General features: G+C 50.7%; 1 protein-coding gene across 1 annotated transcript in view; it reads right to left on the minus strand.

Moving 5' to 3' along the window:
- MAST1 (microtubule associated serine/threonine kinase 1) overlaps window positions 1-20,420 on the minus strand; it is a 31,459-nt gene extending 11,039 nt beyond the window's left edge. The window contains exons 1-14 of the mRNA XM_036740687.1: window positions 20,261-20,420; window positions 19,742-19,754; window positions 17,920-17,988; window positions 15,361-15,449; window positions 14,706-14,781; window positions 3,510-3,588; window positions 2,960-3,120; window positions 2,694-2,769; window positions 1,784-1,993; window positions 1,410-1,511; window positions 991-1,123; window positions 712-779; window positions 534-619; window positions 219-427 (exon numbers count right to left, since the gene is read on the minus strand). Of these exons, the coding sequence (XP_036596582.1) occupies window positions 219-427; window positions 534-619; window positions 712-779; window positions 991-1,123; window positions 1,410-1,511; window positions 1,784-1,993; window positions 2,694-2,769; window positions 2,960-3,120; window positions 3,510-3,588; window positions 14,706-14,781; window positions 15,361-15,449; window positions 17,920-17,988; window positions 19,742-19,754; window positions 20,261-20,420 (1,531 nt within the window). The remainder of the gene's footprint in view (window positions 1-218; window positions 428-533; window positions 620-711; window positions 780-990; window positions 1,124-1,409; window positions 1,512-1,783; window positions 1,994-2,693; window positions 2,770-2,959; window positions 3,121-3,509; window positions 3,589-14,705; window positions 14,782-15,360; window positions 15,450-17,919; window positions 17,989-19,741; window positions 19,755-20,260) is intronic.
- Window positions 20,421-21,487: the final 1,067 nt, after the last annotated feature.

Here is a 21,487-nt window from a genome sequence, read left to right on the forward strand (position 1 = left end):
CTTCTATGTTGCTGCTGACATCAGTCTAGCTTGTCCCACTTGTGCATCGGGCCCTTGCCCTTTGCTGGCCCTTGGGGCAGTGTCTATGTAATTTCTCATCTTTGCACCCCCAGCACTGGGCTCAGACCCCTGCACGCAGGAGGTAGTTAATCCATGTTTGTTGATTTGAAAGAAATGGTTTTCCCTCAACTGGTGGCCAATGACCACCCACTGCCTACCTTCCACATATTCCATGACCATGCAAAGGTGGCGCTTGGTCTCAAAGGAGCAGAACATACTGACGACAAAGGGGTTCTCAGCAAAGGTGAGGATATCGCGCTCCACGAACGCCTGCTGGATCTGGTTGCGAAGGATCAGGTTCTGCTTGTTAATCTTCTTCATGGCAAAGCGCTGGCGTGTCTCTCGGTGCCTCACCAAGTACACAGCCCTGAGAGGGAAGTGTGGCTAGCATCCCTTCTATGCTCTTTCCCCCCAGTTTCCTCCCCTCTGGCCTTTTCCCCACTACCTGTGTGGCCTCAGCCCTTGGCTCTTACCCATAAGCACCATTGCTGATGAGTTTGATGGTCTCAAAGTCACTCTCACCAGGAGGTTTCTTGGCCTTGGGGGTAGCACCACGCCCCTGGAAGGAAAGGATCAGGGAGAAAGCGGTATCAGGGAAAAGAGGGGAGTCTTAGGCTCCTCTCAGGCCCCAGGGATGTCACCTCTGTTCACCTCTGCAAAGTCATCCTGCTCAGGGGTGTTGGAGCCTCCACTGTCTTGGTCCTCAAGGTGAACTACATCTGGAGAAGGGTAAAGTATTAGGGAGGGAGTCCAGGTTCCTGGATCACTCTCCCTAAAACCTACTCTTTGCATGTGCTGGGGTAAGGGTGGGGCAGGTTGGAGGGGGTCAGACCTCCCTTAAGAACCCATATTGTTCATTTGAGGCCCCTGGATGTCCCAACCCCAGTATTTTTCACCCCCACTCTAACAGAGGGTGACTAGACCTAGCACCTGGAAAGGGATCTCTGGTGAGGCCAAGCTGGCTGATGATGTAGCGAGGAATATCTGTCTTCACCAGGTGGCCTTCTTTGGCATGGTCTTCAGCTGCCTCCAATAAGTGGTAAAACTCCTCTGGATTAAATTCCTGAGGGCAAAAGGACAGCTGGGCACTAAGAGAAGTGGGCACAACACCAGACTCTCTCACTGATCATGGGGTGACCCCACACAGAAGCATCCAATCCAAGTCTCCCAATCCAAAGGCCAGCCTCAGCCTTGTCCCTGCATCAGTCTGAAGAGGGTCCATCCCCTCTGAGCAGCAACACTCCCCACTCTGGAGACACCCCTCATCAGATCCTCCAGCCCCACCCCACTCACCAGGACCTTTCCCCAGGCCTCCACCCCCAGACCCTCCCAGTTTCCACCCCCCTCACCAGACACTCCAACAGTCGGGCTGGGCGAGAGATGATAATAAGCAGTTTCTTTACTAGCTGAGTGACAAAGGCAACTTCCAGGCTTTCAGAGCGTTCATAAGCCTGAGGGAAGAGGGAGGAGAAGCAGAACTGAGAAATTGAAACAGAGTAGTAGGGAAGAACTGGAGTAGGGACAGGCAGAAGACAGGGCCAGGCTGGCCTGAGGGATAGGAGAGTGAACAGGGCGAGGAAACTCAGGGACACGAAGACATGAATGACAGCTAGAGCTGGCCTAACAAGGTGAGAGGGGGAAGGTCTGGGAATCGAGAGGCCAAGGAGCAGAAGGAATGGGCTTGGGCCCCAGGGCTCTCCCCCAACCACACTCCTGCTCTTACATCCTGTAGCAGCTTCTCCAGGTTCTCTTGCAGTTCATAGAAGTATACAGTGGTGATGAGGCCATCGTGGGACTTGGCCAAGCAGTCTCGGGCAAGCTCTATGATCTGATGATGGATAAAGCTGAGGACACCATCGGCCAGTGGTAGCACACTCTCAGGCTCAAAGGATCGGGTAAAGTCTCGAAGCTTCTCTTCCATCTGTGCCGTAGCCTGCAGGGCAGGGAGAGAGACTGCTTTGAGGACTGGAACTAGGGGCTACAAGCAGCAGTAACCAGAGTGAGGGCTTCAGTAGGTTTGGTCCTTATGGCAAGAGGCTTCAGGGTCATTCCTGAAAGGACTCTGGGGTGAGGAGTCTAAGTAAGGGATACTCAAAGACTTGGGAACATAGGGGCACAGGACTTCAGGCCAAAAAAACAAAAACAAACCCCAACCCTTGGAAAGCAGCTAATACAACCCCTCCTTTTACAGAGCAGTAGAGTGGGGACCAGAAAGAAGTGAGGTCACTGCCCAAGGTCACACAGCAAGTAGCTGAGCCTGAATTAGAATCCTCTAGCATCTTCTAATTCAATCTTCCCACCACACCAAGTGTTCTCTTGACAAATGAAGGACCTGAGGCTGGAAACTGATGGATGGGAGTCTGGAGTGAGGGTTTTGGCAAGGGCACTGGGGCCTGTGTCAGGGGTGAGGATGGGGGCGTGGTGGTGGTGGTGGTTGTGGGCTACAGCATGCCAGTCTCTTCCTGGGATCTGGTGCCATTTCTTGGAGAAAGAGCCTGCAGTGGCAGAAAATTACCACTAGGCGGTGCTTGAAGCTAACAAGCAAGACCAATTTCCTTGGTAAGGTGGCTATGGAGCAAGGCTACCCGCCTAGCTCTGGGGCAGTCAGCAACTGGAAGCTGTGCTGGCCTCACCTTGGGAAACCTCTCCTTGTACACATGGTTCATCATCACGATCTCATTGTCATAGGAGGAAGGGGAGCGCCCAGGGCTGCAGGGAGAGGTCATCTTATTCAACCTGTCCCTGAACAGGACTGTCCCTCTCCAGCCCATCCATCTCCTCCCTCCGTGCCCCCTTCTGGGTCCCCCTGGGCTTCCTCATTAGGAAGTCCCAGGTCATCCCTAGCCCAGGTCCTGACCCTGCCCAGGAGGGGAGTCCCAGGAGAGCTGGCCTGCCTGACCTGAGGCTTCGGGAGCGGGGCCGAGCAGCGGGTGAGCGACGGCCCCCATCCTCATCTGGGATGCTCTCTGTGCTGCCAAAGTGCTTGGACAGGAAGTGCAGTTCATCCACCGTTGGCTGATAAGGGAGCTGGTGAAGCCGCTCTTGAGAGGAGCAGGACGACTAGGCAGTTGATGGGAGAATAAGGTAGAAAGAAGGGCAGAAGACTTAGTCAGAGGCACAAGTCCCCTCCCCCCACATACCCGCCCCACCCTCTGGACACCCAGTGCCACAGGCCAAAGTCAGGGATCTCCAAGGGCATCGAGATAGACACAGAGGTCAGAGGCCCAGAAATAGGCTTTGAGGGAAGGCCTAGAGCTATTTTCTTTTTTAAGCAGAGATGCTTTAAGCCTGGGAGGATGGTTATATGGTCGACCCTGTCGATTGAAAGATCCACAGTAAGACTGGGAGTGGGGCAGAGAATGTGGGGAGAGAAAGGGAAGAAGAGAATAAAGAAAGCTGGTAGGGATTGCTGGAGTCTCCTGCCTCCAGCCTCTACTTTCCTCACTTACAGAGACTGTGGAGCTGGGCGTGTTGGTGCCATAGCCAGAGGAGGGGAGGGAGGCCAGAGACCAGCGGCGTCCATCTGCCCTGGAAACCAATTCACAAAAGCCTCAGAAGTGGCTAGGAGAGTGTTTCTCCCTTTACACACACACACACACACACACACACACACACACACACACACACACACCCCGGCACTTTCCCCAGAGGTCTCTATGGTATGTCTAGGATGCATACTACCCTTTAGGAGACAAGATTGCCTCAGAGTCCCTGACCCAAACCCCAGAGACAGGAATAGGATATGGTGAAGAGGGGAATATGAGGCAAGATAGGGCAAGATAACATAGAGAGAAAGGAGGGAGAAGATTGAGGAGATGGTGATGGAGAAGGCTAAATAAAGGGAAGGAAAATGGAGGGGAATCTAGGGAAAGAGAGAACACTTGGGGGAGAAGAAGAATGGGGAAGGGTGGAGGCAAGAAAATGGGAGGGGAAGACTGGCTAAGGGACAAGGAAACGAAGAGACTGGTGGGAAAGGAAGAGTAAGAGACTAGAGGGAGAAGAAAAGAAGTTAGACTATATTAGGAGAAATAAAAAGGGAAGAAGAGAAGGATTAAGAACAATGGGGGAGGAAATCCAAGAGGAAGAGACTACAGGCAAAAGAGGAGCAAAGAAAGATAAAAAAGGAGGCAAGGTGAGGGGGGAAATGAAGGGATGAAAATGGGTGAAGGAGAAGAGAAGACTGAGGGAGGAGAGAAGAAAAGGAAGAGAAGACAAGGGAAAGTGAACGGGGAGAATGAGACATGGGAGGGGCAAGGAGTATAAGAGATGAAGGAAAAATGACCGGAAGTGAGAAGGTGGGGGGCAGGAACTAATGGTTAGGGAGAGTCACAGAAAATTCAAAAAAGAAAAGGGACCTAGAAAGGAGAGGAGGTGAGCTGAGAAGGGAGAGAGGAAGAAAAGGCAAGACTTGGGGAAGGAAGACTACTAGGTAGGAGTGTGTGAGATGGTGGAAGAAGACAGGAAGAGTGGAGGGAGACAATATATGAAACACCCCCCCACACACTTTTCTTCTCTCTCTCTATCTCTCTCTCTGTCTCTGTCTCTCTCTCCCCTCCACATATAGTTCCTACTGTCTCCATCCCCCCACACATCCAACTCATCCCCACCCCATCCTCTCCCAGTTTTCCCCACTCACTTTTTACACACAAGGTATATTCTAACCCTTGAAGCACTCCATTCTCACATAGTCCTCCCCATACCCTCTCACACACATTCATACATGCCCCTGTCCCCTTTCATATCCTCCCTCAAGCTTCCAGTCCTTATCTCTCCCAAGTCCCTATTCCCCCTCACACATTTGCTCATGCGTCCTGCTGTCCCCCTTACCCTCACTTTCATACCAATTCCCATAATCCCTCAGAGATACCTATCAGTAGCTCCCTTCACCCTCAAGCTTACTCCCAGGTCCATTCCTACTCTCTTTTGTGTCATCAATTCAGTCATCAATTAAGTTGCCCATGTTTGAAACCTTAGTCAACCTCAATTCTCCACTCTCCTTCATCCCTAAATCCAGTTGGTTGCCAAGTCTGGTCAAATCTAGCATGGCTCAAATCTGATCCCTCCTCTCCACCCCCACCACTCTAGCCCAGGCCCTCATCACTTCCTGTCCAGATGTTAAATCAGCCTCCTATTAAGTCTCCCTGCCTCCATCTCTTTCTTCTCCAACCCATCATTCACACAGATGCTAAATTGATACTCCTAATGTGACCATGTCACTCCTTGGCTCAGGAAACTTCAGTGATTCCCTGCAATTCTCTGACAAAATACTCTGGTGCTTCTGGCCTTTTACAATCTTGCTTTCCAGAACATTCACCTTCCTACTTCTCACACACCTTCCATTCCAGCCAAATTGTCCCATCTGCTCTTTCTTAAATCTGATATGCTAGCTCCCATCTCTGTCCTGGCCCAGGCTTCCCTTGCACACTCGCCTAAGAGGCCTTTCTTGTTTCCTAGAGATGTTAAGCTTCCCTACCAATTTTGACTTCTTTGATACATATGGATATAAACATATTTGTATTTACTTATCTGGGTACATGTTGTTTCCCCCCAGTAAACTCCTCAAGGGCAGGGACTGTTTCAGGTTTGTCTTTGTATCCCCAGAACCTAGTACAGTGCCTGGCACACAGTAGGCACTCAATAAATGCTTGTTGACTTGAGCTGAATTGATCGGTCCCATCTCCCCCATACACACACACACACACACACCCCTCTCATCTTTCCTTCTCCTACAGACCCCCTTCTTCTTTCACACTCACCTCTCTTCCCCTATGTGTACCTTCTCATACACACTCACATGTACCATCCCCACATATCTTCATATGTGTCTCCCTCCCATTTCCTCTTATACTTACTTTCATAAATATTGCCATCTCCCTCTCTCATACACTCATATACAGCCTCATCACTATCATACACACGTCCTCATCCCCTCTTAAAGACAGACAGACAGACAGACACACACACACACACACACTCTGACATCTTCATATTCCCCAATACTCATATACTAATACATGTTCCTAGCCTCTTCTCCTATGCACTCATATTTGTCCCCGTGCCCATTCTTTCCCTCACACGTACAGTCACGCATGTCCTCACACTCCTTACATGAACATTTCTACCTACGTCTTTCTCACACACAGATCTCCCCTTCTCCCCTCATACACAGACTCCCCCTGTCCCTTTCATACACACATTGCCTAACCTCAAACAATACAGACTTGTGTTCCTCCTCCCCACATCCAAGATCCTCATAGCCCATCTTCTTCCTTGCCTCCCTCCCTCCTTCCCTTTCCCTCTTTTCTCTCACATGCTACCCACATACCCATATCTATTTTCCTTCCCCTTCACACCTTCAATATTCACCCTCCATCCTCCTTATTGTCCCCTTACACAAAACTCATCCTCCTCTCTTCCACACCCACTCCTCTCCAGCCCCCCATCTCCTCTCTCCCCACATACCTATTTCCCTTTCTTTCTCACATAAACCCATATCTCCCATACTCCTCTCTTCTACACAGATCCATAATCCATGCCCTCTCCCTCTACAACAATGTTGTCCCCTCTCCCTCCCATAATACCCACTCTCCTTCACACACAATGTAGATGCCTTCTCTTCTTCTTCTACCCAGACAATACCCATTTCCCTTCTCTCCTCATGCACAGCTTCTCATACACATCCCCAAGCTCTGTCCATACTGCCCACGCTTCTCCCTCCCTCTCCTTTCTCTCTCACATGCACACAAACACTACCCTTCTTCCTCATCTCACAATCCTTACCTTCCACCTTCCCACACAAAGAAGCTTCTCTTTGCCTCACACACATCCATCCACTTCTCTCCCTCACATATACACAACCAGTTTTGCTCCCACTTTTTAGACCCATTCTTCTTTCTACCCCCATTGCACCCCCTGCCCCACTCTCTCATATACACACACATAATACCCTCACACACAGATGTACCTCTCTCACACACATCCATAACCCTATGCCTCCATTCACCCTTCTCCCTCACAATAGCCACGCTCTCTCTTTTTTCTACACACAAACACTGGCACCCCTTCTTTCCTCCCTACAACCCAGTCACTGTCTTACACACTTCCATCACACAAGCATACCTGCATGCCCCTTTCTCCCACCCCCACACCTATCTCCTACATACACATTAATCTCTCCTCTCATAAACTCATTATTCGTCTCTCACATAGGCATCCCTCCATTTTAAACATATACACATTGTTATACCTTTCTCCAATGCATGCATATCCTAGCCTCTTTCTTCCTCAAGCCTATCCCTTCCCCCTCACACCTATATCCTATCCCTTTTCCTCAACCCCCTACAAGTCTCCCTCCCTTCCTCTCCCTCCCTCTCCTTCTGTCTGTTTCTCTCTCCACGCGCACACACACACACACACACACACACACACACACACGCACACACGCGCACACGCACACACGCGCACACACACACATTCCCTTTTCTCTTATATACTCCCCAAGGATCACCTCTTCCCCACTCTCCACAGAACACCATACCCCCCACAAATTCCCTTGTCCCCCTTCTCACACATATAGACCTTCTTAATCTCCCCTCACTGTGAACAGAGATCTGTCTCTTCTAAAATACCCAGACCACTCCTCCTATGCCCCTTCTCACAGAGCCTCCCATTCTGTCTCTCACACATATAGACCCCACCCATCCCACCTCTTCTCACATAAAGACTTGCCATCTCTCCTTCTCATACACACATATTCAAGCTCCCATTCCTCTTTCACATGCCTCTATCTTTTCTTGATCACCACACACACCCATATATACCATCCCCCTTCTCTTTCACCTACATATCCATCTACTCTTTCCATCATACATATACACACATACTTGCTCAAATTCATCCATCTCGCATACACATATGCCTTCTCTTTTCACACATAATCCCACATACATACATATACACATTCACATCTCAAAAATACCCCAATTCTCCCCTCACACATTCATCTCTCTCACAACCCCGCTCACACACATCCATAACCCTTTCTCATACACCTCTGTCTCTCCTCTCTCACACACATATACTCATCCTATTTTTTCCTACTCCCCAGTTCCTGTCTCACAGCTAAGACCCACATTCCCATCCCTATGAATATACACATCCCCATCCCCCCTCTCAATCACACTTTCCATGTCTTCGTCCACCCCTTTCCCATGTCCCTATCTTCATCTCTCACAGATGTATACACATATTCATTCATCTATGTCCCCACCCATCTCTTACCCCAAACCCATACACATATGTCTTCATCCCCTTTCCCACTTAAATTCCCCTTCCCCCTAACACATATCCTCACCCATCACCATCTCTCATACACATATATCCACATACCTTCTCCCTCATCCACTCAAACACACTCATACGTACATTCATACATCCTCCATCTAAAATATATAGTCACACGTCCCCATCCCACCCTACTCATACATGCCTGTATCTCTCAAAATGTTCATCCATGTTTATATCTCTCTATCCATGTCCCCTTTTTCCTCTGCCTCATCCCCATTCCCTGCCTCTCCCTTGTACACATGTACACGTATTACCTGTCTCTCACACACCTATCCCCTCTTCTCCTAAAATATATAACCACATCCCTTTCACAAAACACCAATTCCGCCTTACACAATCACTTGCCCCCTCTTCCTCTCATACAATCACACTAGCCCTTACTTGACTTTCTCTGTCTCACACACACCATATCCTCCCTTCTTACAACCCACATCCATTTTTCTTTTACCCCTCCCCAACAATTATCTGCTCTCTTCAAACATATATCTTTCCCTTTCTCCCCACCCCACACATCCCACATCCCTCCTTCAAGCATAAATACATATATATACAGAATTTCCCTATTCTTCCCATACATACAGGTCCCCATTCATCCTCTCACATAAACAAGCCTCATCCCCATTCTCTTACGCTAGACCACTACCTCCTTATACAGACACCTCCATATTCCCCTCACACCTAGATCCCTGTCTACCTGTCTATCCTCTAGCACATTCTTTTTTTTTTTTTTTTTTTTTGGGCAGAGGAAGGCATTTTATTACGCTCCCTGGGAGAGCGGGTGCAGTGCTCTAGCACATTCTTATAAATGGCTCCATCCCTCTCTTACACACATCTACATGTACTCCTCTACTCCTTCACAGAAACACACATTCTCATCAGCCCTCACACCAACCCCGAACTTCTCTCTCCCTTGCACACAAATGCACATTCCAGTCACATAGACACATTCCGTGTCTCTCACCTGCCCCCAATAGATCACACCTTCCCCAGTCTTCTCCAGACCCTAATCCTTCCTCTCATAAAATGAAACCCTCCCATGCCTAATCTCGCTCCTCACTGACCTTTACACAGCATACTATCCCATCTTGACATAGACCAACTCATTCCATCTCTTACATACTCACAGACCTATCCCCACTCACACACAATATACATTGACCCTAAAGCAGAGACTCCAAAGCACATGCCTGTTCCATTTCTTACACACACACACACACACACACATCCTTGATTCCACCCCTCCCTCATAAATACCCCATTTCCCTCATAAAATACCCACCTAGACCCTTGTATCCTCTCCCTCTCATCACATATACCACCTCTAAACACAAACTATCTACCCCCAGTCTCATATAATATGGACCCGCCCATCCCTAGTCTCTCATGCTAACACACAGACCTACCCCTCATAGACACTGACCTCCCCCCTACAATCACTTAAACACACACACACACACACACACACACGTATCGCCCTTTCTGTGCCTCTTTCTCTCTCATGCATATAAACCATCCACTTACACCCCCTCTCACATGCAGGCCATCCCCAGTTTCTCCCTCACACACACATATACATAGCTATCCTCCTCACTCTTGTGACCTCCCACATGGACCCTCAATCCCTCTCTTTCCTCACAGAACCCCCAACCCCATCTCTTACATACAGGCCACCCCACCCTATCTCCGCTCATACACATACTCAAACCTAGCTCTAATATTCAACAATCAATCTATCCCCCACCCACTGTCACACACACACACACACACTCTCTCTCTCTCTCTCTCTCACACACACACACACACACACACACTCTCTATCTCTCTCTCTCTCTCTCTCTCTCTCTCTCTCTCTCACACACACACACACACACACACACACACACACACCCATCACCTCCTCCCTATCATTCGCACACCCATCTCCACTCTGTCAGATGCATATATTACCCTCTTGACACACTAACCCATCCCCCTTTTCTTATCCTCTCCAATTCCACCCTGATACCCACCCACACATCTCCCCTCACTTTCACCCACACCATCCATTCATTTCCTCTCACATATGCCCCCCCATGCTCAAACCCTTATCATACAACAATCCCTCATAACTTACACATTCACACAATTGATCCCCCCATACCAATCCCCCGTCTTTTTCACACACTTAACCTTCTCACATACTTATTTACCCTCTCACACACACCCATCTTATTTTCTCTTTTTTCTTACACTCTCCCATCCCCACTCTCCTTTCAGACATGCCCATTCCCCTCTTTACACATACACACACAACCCCATTCCCTCTCTCTTACACACTTTGACCGGTCCCATCTCTCACACTCACACATAAAGCCAATGCCTTATAAACTTGCCTTCCCTTGGACACCAACATCTCCCTCTTTTCTCACACACAACCTCTCCTCCATCCCCCTCCTCTCTCACACTCAGATCCTCCATCCACTTTCTCTCACCCATATTCCAGTGCTTCAACTCCTTTTTTCTCACTTATCCCCTTTCCCCAATTCCTTTTTCTCTCACACCCAGGACCATCTTTCTCACATACCCTTGTCCCTATCCCCCCATCCCTTAACACAATTCCATCTCTCCCCCTCAAAATATGTGCATCTCCCTCACATGCTTCATCTGCCACTTCCCTTACCTTTGTAAACAAATCATCCTTCTCCAACACTCTGATAGACATACTATCTATGATCTCTCTTGTGCCACAGACCCTTCATCCTCTCTTTGGCACACAAAAATACTCATTGCCCCCTTAGGTCCTAAAACCACCTAGCCTCTTCTCCACACAGATCCTCTCATCTCCTCATATAAACCCCCTTCCCCTTTTCTCTCACATAAAGGGAACCCCCATCTTCTCCTCTCTCATACACACAGACCCTCCATTCCCACTCTCATATAATACAGACCCACCCATCCTTAGCCTCCCATTTACACACAGACCTACCTCCCCTCTCTCTCTTACAGATATCCATCCTCTTATATACAAACAATCACACATCTCCCTATCTGTCCTTCATTTTCATGTACACAATTATCCCCTCTCACACACACAGATCCCCAAATCTCCCCTTAACTCACATTAATACCCCCATCTGTCTTCCTCTCATTTTCACATACAACCATCTGCCCTCACACACATAGACCTTTCCATCCTCACCCCCCTCACACACAGATGTGCCCCATACTTCTCTCATACAAACCCAGAACCTTTACCTACTCTCTCTCACACACAAAGATATTCATGAACATGTTCTCATCTCCCTTAACAAGCCATTTGCCCTCTTCATGTACAGACACCAGTCCTCTCTCATAACACATACATCTCATTTCATTCTCATACACAAACCCTCTCTGCACATAGATCCCATCTTTGTCTCTCATGTACACAACCCCCCAATGCCCTCCCTTTCTCTTTCACACACACACACATCCAACCCCACTCCCATACATAGACCCCCTATACACACAAATCCCATCCTAATCTCTCATGCACACACACAGCTACCCTACCTCCTCTCTCATACACAGATTCCCCCATTCCTTCTCTGCATACACACAAAGATCTCACATCTCCACTCGCAGTTACAGACCCATGACCCTAACCCTAATCCTTATCCCTTCTCAGATTCCTGGTATTCCCTTCTTACACACATTCACCCTCTCATTTCTACTATGACTCCCACATTCATTTGGCTTTTTCTTATACACATAGAGACATGACCCCTTGCTCACACACTGCCCCTTGTTCTATCTGATCCAGCATTTATATAGCATTTTAAGGACTGCAAAACACTTTACATATATTAGTTCATTTGATACCAACAACTGTAAAAATTAGATGCTATTATCTAAATCAACATTTTACCGATGAGGAAACTGAAGCTGAAAAAGTTTATGTGACTCACCAAGGGTCACACAGTGGCAAAATTTAAACTCAAGACTTTCTGACTCATATCTATCTACTGTGCAAATCTGCTTGGAAGCCATCCCCACTCTCACACACACCTGAGTATCTCCCTGCATACCCATACACATAGAACTTCCAACTGCCTTACTCATATACAGACTTCTCATTCCCATTTTCCCATGCACAGACTCCCCCATCTACCTCACACAGACAGCCCCATCCTTCACTCATGTAGACCTCTGACACCCACAGACCACGTCCAACCCTTTCAGAAACACAGACCCTCATCTTACATCTCTCATCTCACAAAGACCTACCTTCACTTTCCCATACACATACCTCTACCCTCTGACCTTCTCACACATGGATCCCATCCCTCACACATATACCTCTTAGTGGACAGAGTGCTGAGCCTGGAGTGAGGAAAACCTGAGTTCATATTTGACCTCAGCTACTTACTTTACTAGCTATATGTCCCCAGGCAAGTCACTCACACTGCTTGCCTCAGTTTCTTCAACTATAAAATGAGGGATGAGGGATGAGGGATAGTAATAGCACCTATATCCCAGTGTTATTGTGTTAAATGCTATATGTATAAAGTGCCTGGCACATAGTAAGTGCTTAATGCTTACTTCCTTCTCTCTCTCTCCACACACACACACACACACACACACACATACACACACACTCGCGCACATGCACACACACAAATACACATACATCCCTTGCCTCTCTCTAACCCTCACATCTTCATCTTCCTCTTGCATACAATCATCCTCCTCATATATAAGCTCAAATGTATCCCCATCCTCTTCTTACACAGTCATATATATTCCATCTTCCCTCTTTCTCACACACAATATTCACCCATGCCCCCCCCTCCCTTACATATGCACACACACCTCCAGTCCTGCACTTATATAGCACACAATTTGATGCATTCCATGCATGTTCCCACTTTCTTTCCCACAGTATACACATTCATGTCCCAATCTGATACATACCCATTTCTCCTGTCACATATATATATATATATACATACATACATATATATATATATGCCCCATCCTTTCTTACACACACATATACACCATCCTCATCCTCCATCTCACAGATATCTATAATCATGCGTACATTTCCCCATCCCTCTACACATGTTCAGAATCACGTGCCTCATCCCATTTCCTTCATGTATGCTTCTAACCCTTTCATATATGCAGAGCCCCTCATCCCTTAATATAGAATTCACTCACAAAGCTTCTGCCTGCCCCTCCCCCACAAGTCACACATGGCCCTCAACCTCCCCCCCCCAAACATATGCTTTCCTTCCACACATTCTCACTCATAGATACACACAGCCCTGGCATTCTCCCCACCCCACCCCCCACACACATAGTCATTAATGGGCCCTTCTTTCTCATTCTAAGGTATGACATGATCCCAACACTCCTCACCCCCCTTCTCCTCTTACAGCACTTTCCCTTACATGCACCCTGATCCCAGCCCTCTCACACAATCCCTATTTCCTCTGTATTCCCATTTCCATCTCCCCTCCCATACATCTCACCCCCCTTCACATATCTCCATCTCCCCTCTATATACTTTAATCCTCCTCTCACATGCTCACCCCACTCTTCTTTCTCACACACCATGACCCCACCCCTTCACATCCCCATCCCCCCTATAACACCCCCATCCCTCTTCAATGTACCCCCACGATCCCTCTCCTCCCATATCCTCCCCTCTCCTCTCTCATTATAACCTCAAGCTTCCCCTCAAGACACAATCCCATCCACCTCCCCCTCTCTCACACACACAAGTCCCCATCCCCCTTTCATGCACACACTCTCTCACACGTACACACACACACACAGCCCCAGCCCCTCCTTCCCTCAGCCTCACCCCAGGCTAACGGCCGCCCCTCCCCCAAAGCCTCCTGAACCTTCTTTCTAGCGCGAGGGGGGCGGGGGGAAACGGGGGCGCGCGCGGGGGCGGGGGTTGAGGGGGTCGACCGCTGCTCGCCAGTTGGACAGTCAATGCTAGCGCACCCAGTATCACCATCCGGGGTTGTCATAGCAACACTGTAAGTGCCTGTCGCTAGCGCGCGGCGAACTAGGAACAGCACTGCCCCGCCTCCAAACCAACTCCTCCCAGTCTTTGCGGGCCCGGCCCCCGGGAATCCGGCGCGTGGCAGGTCCGGCTAGGTTCATAGTGGCTTATTCCCAGAACTCTTCTCCCTCCCAGCTGGATCCTACCACAGCCATGGGTGTGGGAGCAACTAGTCGGGCAGCACATAGCGTGGTCAATTCTCCAGTGAGCTAGCGCTTGGGGAATAGGGGTGCGCAGCGGAGGACGAGGAAAAGACACTCACCTGCGGGAGGAGGCGAACGAGAAATGGGCAGGAGTATTGGGTGAGAAGTTGCGTGGACTGTCCAGGGGGCTGCTGCCTGAAATGGGGGAGAGAGGAGGCTTAGGCCAGAGCTGCCAGGTCCTCCAGGGTACCCTCCCCACTTAGTCCCCTCGGCCATATGACCCTTTCTACAATTTTGCCTTGATCCTAGCAATGTGTCCCCACCTGGATCCTGCTCCCTCCATTCCGTCCCCGGCTCCATTGGGCCCTCATTCTAATCTAGATTCTCCCTGACCTGTTCGATCTCATCTGGTTCAGTCCCTAAACTGCAGGCTTTGCTCCAATCTGGAGCAACAATTCTGACGGCCTCTGAGACCCCTTCCAGCTGTAGATCCAAGACTGAAATCTGCCTTCACTTGATCCTAACTCGCCCCAACTTGACCCAGCCACTGAGCTATCCAACCCGACTCAAACCGAACCGAACCTCGCCAATCTCCAACCTGATCCCACCTCTCTCCTATTTAGCACCGCCTCTGCTCCATCTGGCTCCACCTCCTTTCATATATGGCGCCCCCCCCCCCCCGCCCCCCCTGCCCGGACAACCCAGCTCCCTTTCTTGTAGAGTCCCCGACACCTGCCTTGGCCTTCCACCTCCGTCCCCCACCCTAACACTCACCTATGTGTCCAGGGAGTGGAGAATGTGGCCTCGGTAGAGTAGGTGACGTACTGGTCAAGATGAGGCTTTTCCTATTACTGGTACGGCAGCTGCAGGGAGGGGAAGGAAAGGGAGGGGAGGCGGGCAGTGCCGAGCAGAGTCGAACAGAGCCGGCCCTCAACTCTTTGGTCTTCCATTCCTATCCCCTCGGGAGCGGGGGGGGGCCAAAGCTGGACGAGCTTTGGGGCCTGTAGTTCTTTGGGTTCTAATCGGGGGTCTGGGGACCAGGTGCTAGGAGCATCCCTGGAGCTTGTGTTCCAGGTCAAGGGTCCATGTCGCCATCCCACGATAACCAAGGACCCCCTGGCGTCTGGAGTCGGGGTGTGTGTGTGTGTGTGTGTGTGTGCGTGTGTGTGTGTGCGCGCGCGCGCGAGTGTGTGTGAGAGAGTGAGAGAGAGACAGAAAGAGAGAGAGAGACAGACAGAGACAGAGACAGAGAGAGACAGAGACAGAGACAGAGAGACAGACAGACAGATACTCTGTTATCGTCTGTGGCTGTACATCTGCCACGGTGACTTTCTGTGACCGTATGACTTCGATGTGACACTAAATTACTGAATTTATGTCTGTATCTGTCTCTGCCTCTGTATCTCCTTGTGTTTTTCATGGTATCTATCTCTGTAACTGTCACAGTCTCTGTTAGCTCACTTTGTCTTTGTATCACTTTTCAGTGACTGAATCTGGTAAGAGTTTCTATTTCATTGTACCTCACTGTGTCTCACGACAGGGCTGTGTGTGAACGACTGTGCGGCTGCATGTGTGTCCAGGTCTCTGTAGTATTGTGCCACTCTCTCTATGTCTATATGGCTCTATGTGTGAATTTCTGTGCTTGGGTGACTTCTCCGACTCTGTTTATCTCCCTGTGTATCATGTCTGGATAACTACATATCTATCTGTGTGTGGAGGGGCAGGGAGACCCAGTCCTCTCTGACCCCCAGTAGAAGAAGGGAGAGAGATTAGAAGGGGGCTCGGAGAAGGGCGATATCTGTAGCCCTGCTTTCCTCACCACCCCCACTGCCTGAGTGCCGAGTGTTGTCGCTGCAGCAGTTGCAGTGAAGCATCTCATTAGATCAGGCAATTGAGAAGGGGGGGGGTAGGCCTGGTGGCCTTAGCTATTGTTCACAGGGAACGGCGCCCCCACATCCCTTCTCCACCTCCCCACTCCGTTCCCCATTCCATCCCCGCCCAAATTCCCCAAACCCCAGTGGCAGAGGCAGAACCCGGCTGTGCCCACAGACAAAGACGCCGTGCCCGCCCCAAGCTCCACTTTTCCCCCACCACGCCATTCCCCCTTCAAGGATGTACGGGCATTAGCGGTCTCTCCTCTCACCCCGATCCCCACCCCACCCCCAACTCCCAGGGCCGCTGAGAGAGTAGACCTGCTGCTCTACACACACACATCTGGCGCAGCTGGGCCGCCTCTGCAGCAGCAGCATCCCTGGCCTGGACCCCGCCCTTGCAGCAGCAATATAGAGGCGCCTCAGAGCAGGGCCAGGCCAACTCCCTTGCCACCTCTCCCCCCCAACTTAAGGCAAGGGAAGGGGGCTGGGGGAGGGTCCAGGGCCCAAGCCTAGGACTGGGGGCGGGAAGAACCTCAAGTTGGGAAAAGTCTCACGGGGTTGGGGAGGATCTCGGAATCTGGAGGAGGTTCCATGGGCAGAGGAAATGGGGGAGGGTGGGCAGTAAGGGGTCCTAGGGCTTGGGGGATCAAATAGGACCCGAACTGTGGAGGGACTGATGACAGTCAGTGGGGATGGGGGAAGTACTGGAGGTGGGGTGAGTGGTCGGGGCCGCGGGGCTATTACCTCTTGGTGCGGCGGAACATGCTGCTGTCAAGGAAATAGGGCATGGAGAAATTGGAGAGCACGGTCCAGAGCGAGTCAGACATGGTCCAGGGGCGGCGGCGGCGGCGGCGGCGGCGGTGGAGACATGGCGGCGGCAGGTGCGCGGGGCCGGGGCCAGGGCAGGGACGGGTAGCTCAGCGCCGCAGCCGCAGCCGCATCCAGCCCAGCCCAGCCCGGGGAGAGCCGAGAGCAGCGAGCAAAAGAGCCAGCGAGGGACAGAGGAAGGGAGGGAGCACGGGGGAGGCGGGGGCCAGAGTGAGCGAGGGAGGGAGGGAGGAAGGGGGAGGGGGAGGCCCCGCCTGAACAGGCGGCACGTGGCCCCGAGTGTCTGTGTCTGTCTGTGTACACGCCTCCAGCCTTTCCCAAGAGGGAGGACCCCGAGGAGGCAGAGTTTAGGCCTCCACCCGAAGGACACACAGGTCTAGCTCCCAAAGTTCCAAAGAGACCCCTTCCAGGTCAGAGGCCTGGGTCCTTCCTGGCATTCCCAAGTGCCAAGGCTCCCAGGCCCTACCCCCTCAGAAAACACTTCTGGCTTTAGGGAGCCCCCAAGTCCCAGATCCTGGCACCCTCACAGATTAGAGTGCCTCCAGACCCCAGTGCCCAAAAGATATCACGAGGCCCTAGCTCCATCTTCTCCCAGCCCCACCCTGACCCCTGGGAACCTCCAGTCACTCACCTGCTACTCTTTCTGGGCAGAGGGAGGTCCTTCTGAAAGGCAAACATGGAGGAAGTAAGGGCACTGAGTCTGAAAGATCAGCAGGGACACTTGTACACCCACCCCCACCATTCCCTCCCTCTCCAGGCTCCTGTACCTGCTTTGGTCCTGAGAGTGTGAGGGACATTTACTGTGGTCACTTCCCCCACCTTGGCAGGGCTCTAAGAGCAGAGATCCAATGTCTCCACCAAATGCTACCCAAATGTTCCCTCCTTCCATGTTCCCCTCAGACCAGGACCAGCCTTTTCCCTCTGTCATTTGGGAAGGCAAGTAGTGTAAATAGGGTAAGTTGGGTTAGGGCCCAACTAGAAGTAGGGATGACCCAGAGCAGAGCTTAGGGTGGATCAGGCTGGGGGCCAGGAGGAAATGAGTCATTCCATACTCTATGGTGGGGGTCCCAAATGCTTTTCAAATTCAAAGTGACCTTGCCCTGCATGAAGAAAACAAGTCATTCCACAAGTCCATGGAGGGGCCACAAATTTGCCCCTAATAAGACAAAACAAAAACTGACCAGTTACAGGATGAGGGAAAAGTAACTGACTGGGTCCAGGGAAGGTGAAAGTTCCTCGGTCCCTCTTTCCAATACTAGTTTGGTCCTTTAAGGCTTCTGACCTGGGAATCAGAGCTCATGCTTTTAAAGATGATGAATTTAATGCACAGAGAGCTAATGTGACCTACAGCAAAGTTACAAATCTAGAAAGTGTCAATCAGGGATTGAAACCAAGTTCCTTGACACCAAATACAGCACTCTTTTCCCTAAGCCATGCTTGCTATCTGCAGCAGCTTAACATGTAAAAAGCACTTTCCTCACAACAACCCTGTGAGCTAGGGATGGGAGAGACGATTTTCCTATTTTACAGATGAGGAAACTGAGACACAGAAGTAGAGTGACTTGTCCACAATCATACAACCAGGAGACATCAAAGCTAAGACTTGAATCCAGGTCATTCGATTCCTGGTCCTGTGCTCTTCACACTACACCACACCTGCTTCTATTGAGGCAGCCCATGAATGCTGGTCCAATTGTCTGGGGTTCTGGAAACCCTGAATTTAAAGAAAGGGAGGTGGGGGAAACTAACACAAAATAGAAGTAAAAATAGAAAGTAAATAAAGAAGTAAATAGAACACTTTCCCCCATGTAATATCATATTTAATGCTTCAAAAGGAAAACTTTGCTAAAGTTGAAATTTTCTTTGGGCAAACCTGCCCTGGAGCCCTTTCTAATAGGCTACAAACTGAAATTTGGCACTTTTGTTGGCTATAGAAGAGAAAGTATCCCATCCTTGGCCTCTATCAGGGTCAGCCCTGGGCCTAGCTGAACTGTCTTGCTGTCAGGACAGGCAATGATAAAAGGGGTGACTAAGGGAAAGTGTATTTGGAGGTGAGGGGAAGGTTCTCTACATGAAGAGAAGGCTAAGGGCCAGCTTAGTAAGTAAGGCCTGGGTCAGGGAAGTCTCATCCTTCCAGTTTTTCTGGACTGTGCCGGTGCCAAAGGGCAAAGGTTTATATATAGAAGACTTCTGGAATATATAAGGAAGAGTTTCTAAGATATAAGTGTCAGTGTTGAAAGGGAACTCAGGTTAATGCAATTAACCCCCTTATTTTACATATGAGTAAACCAAGGCCTAGAGAGGAGGAATGACTTGTCCAGGGTCACATAGGTAGTTAGCTGAAGAGCTAGGAATAACAGTCTCACACTAGGCCAAGGTGCTTGAGGGCCTGAATCATCTCTGATCCAACCCCTAGAAACCAGAGGGTTACCCAGGAGTGTCCCAGACCCTACCTTTTGCCACCAGCTGGGGAAGCAAAATACAATTCTTAGAGAAAAGGGGGGGAATTCGGGGCCCAAAGTGGGGGTCAGAGAAGTAGGAATTGTTCACTGGTAAGCCATCGGTCCACCGGCCTTCTTCCTCCCCCTTCCTGTCCCCAGGCACTCAATGAGCCCTCTCCGCCTGGGAGGCCCAGAAATCCAGCCCAGGTTTTCGTGCCGTCTTTATCAGCCCTGAGTGAATGAGCGGTGGTCAGGTTAATCTGGAACCGCTGGGCGTCCGCAACGGCCTAAGCAAAATTCTGGCCCGGAACAGGGTCCGTGGGAGGGAAGCATCTGGGCTGGTGAGGGCAGGATTGGTGGAGTTGAGTCTACGGGTTCTTTCTGGAGCCCTGGGACCTCTAGCTTCTTCGAGGTATTACTGATACTGCTTCTGACGCCAGGAGTATCTCCAAGCTTCGGGGGCCAAAGATCGAGTCCAAGGGACTTGGTTGCCAGCCCCACCCCCAGAGGATTAGCTATTGATATCCCCACTTCGCGTTCGAAGACCAGGTTTCCCCTTTGTAAAGGACCAGAGGGGTGCTCCAGATTCTCGGCCTCGAAAAGACGCTACATCACGGCCCGTGCAGCCACCCTTAGGACACCAGGGCACACCCTTTGACCCGGGCGTGGACACCCCCGTTGCTGATCGCATGGGGGTGGGATAGAACGGGGGTGGGGGGGAGGCGGGCGGAGTGGAGGGAAAGAATCTTATCAGAATTTCTGATGACAGAGAAAACTCAAATGGGCGTGCAGATGGAAGTTCTTCAGAAAGCTGGCGTGTCCAAACTCTTCAGCGTGAAAGTGTACCATTTGAGGCAACTTTGAGGGCTCAGAGAGAAAGAAGCGCGCCTGGTTTCTCCACTCTCTCACTTTCCACTGTTTGTAGTTCCCGACACCCTCATGGCTTGCAGTCCCCAGTAACACAACTCCTCCAAACAATGCCCCATAATCCGCCCCCACCACCACACACTCGTACAAGAGAGCATCCGGTACCCTCCACCGCTAGTCAGAGTCCAGTCCTCGGTCGGCTCAGCCCCATTAAGGCTCGGAATACTCAGTTCGTTCCACGCCCAAGTCTCCAGCTTCTGGCTCCACTTAGTTCTGCCGACTCCCCCCGCCCCCCTCCCCCAGCCACCTCAGACTCGGGGCGGGACCAGAAGAGAGGAAGCCCTCGTGGCATTGAGCCAATGGGAGAGCGCTATGGGACCACACCCCTCCAGGCTCCGCCCCCTCTCCGTCTGACCTCAGCTTGGACAGAGCAGAGCTGAGTCTCGAACCTCCACCTAACCTGGTGAAGGAAGTGCCTGTTAGTCCATACCAGCCTAGGCATCCCTCCAGGCCGACTGTCTGCCGCAGCCACCACCCCTTGCAGGAACTAGAGGCATTCTCTTATTCCTCGCCCTCTTCCCATTCTCGCATAATTTCAATATGTATCCTGCCTTTCCCCAGTAGCTGACCCTACAGCTCTTCAGAGGTCATATACAGCCTTCCCTGTTTCCAGGCAGAGACAAGAATCCCCCCTCCCCCACAGCCTAGCCTCCAGTGTTTCCCTGCTTATCTGAACCTGCCTCCTTCGACGCCCAGAGTTCTTACTGCGGTCTGACCGAACTCTCTCCTGCTACATACACTACTTGCTCTCTTCACCCCAAATCTAATCAGTTCACACCTCCCGCACCTTGACACTCCCTAACCTAACCCATTCCCGAGTCTTTCCTACGT

This window comes from Trichosurus vulpecula, chromosome 1 (assembly GCF_011100635.1).
Source record: "Trichosurus vulpecula isolate mTriVul1 chromosome 1, mTriVul1.pri, whole genome shotgun sequence".
NCBI classification, from domain to species: Eukaryota; Metazoa; Chordata; class Mammalia; order Diprotodontia; family Phalangeridae; genus Trichosurus; species Trichosurus vulpecula.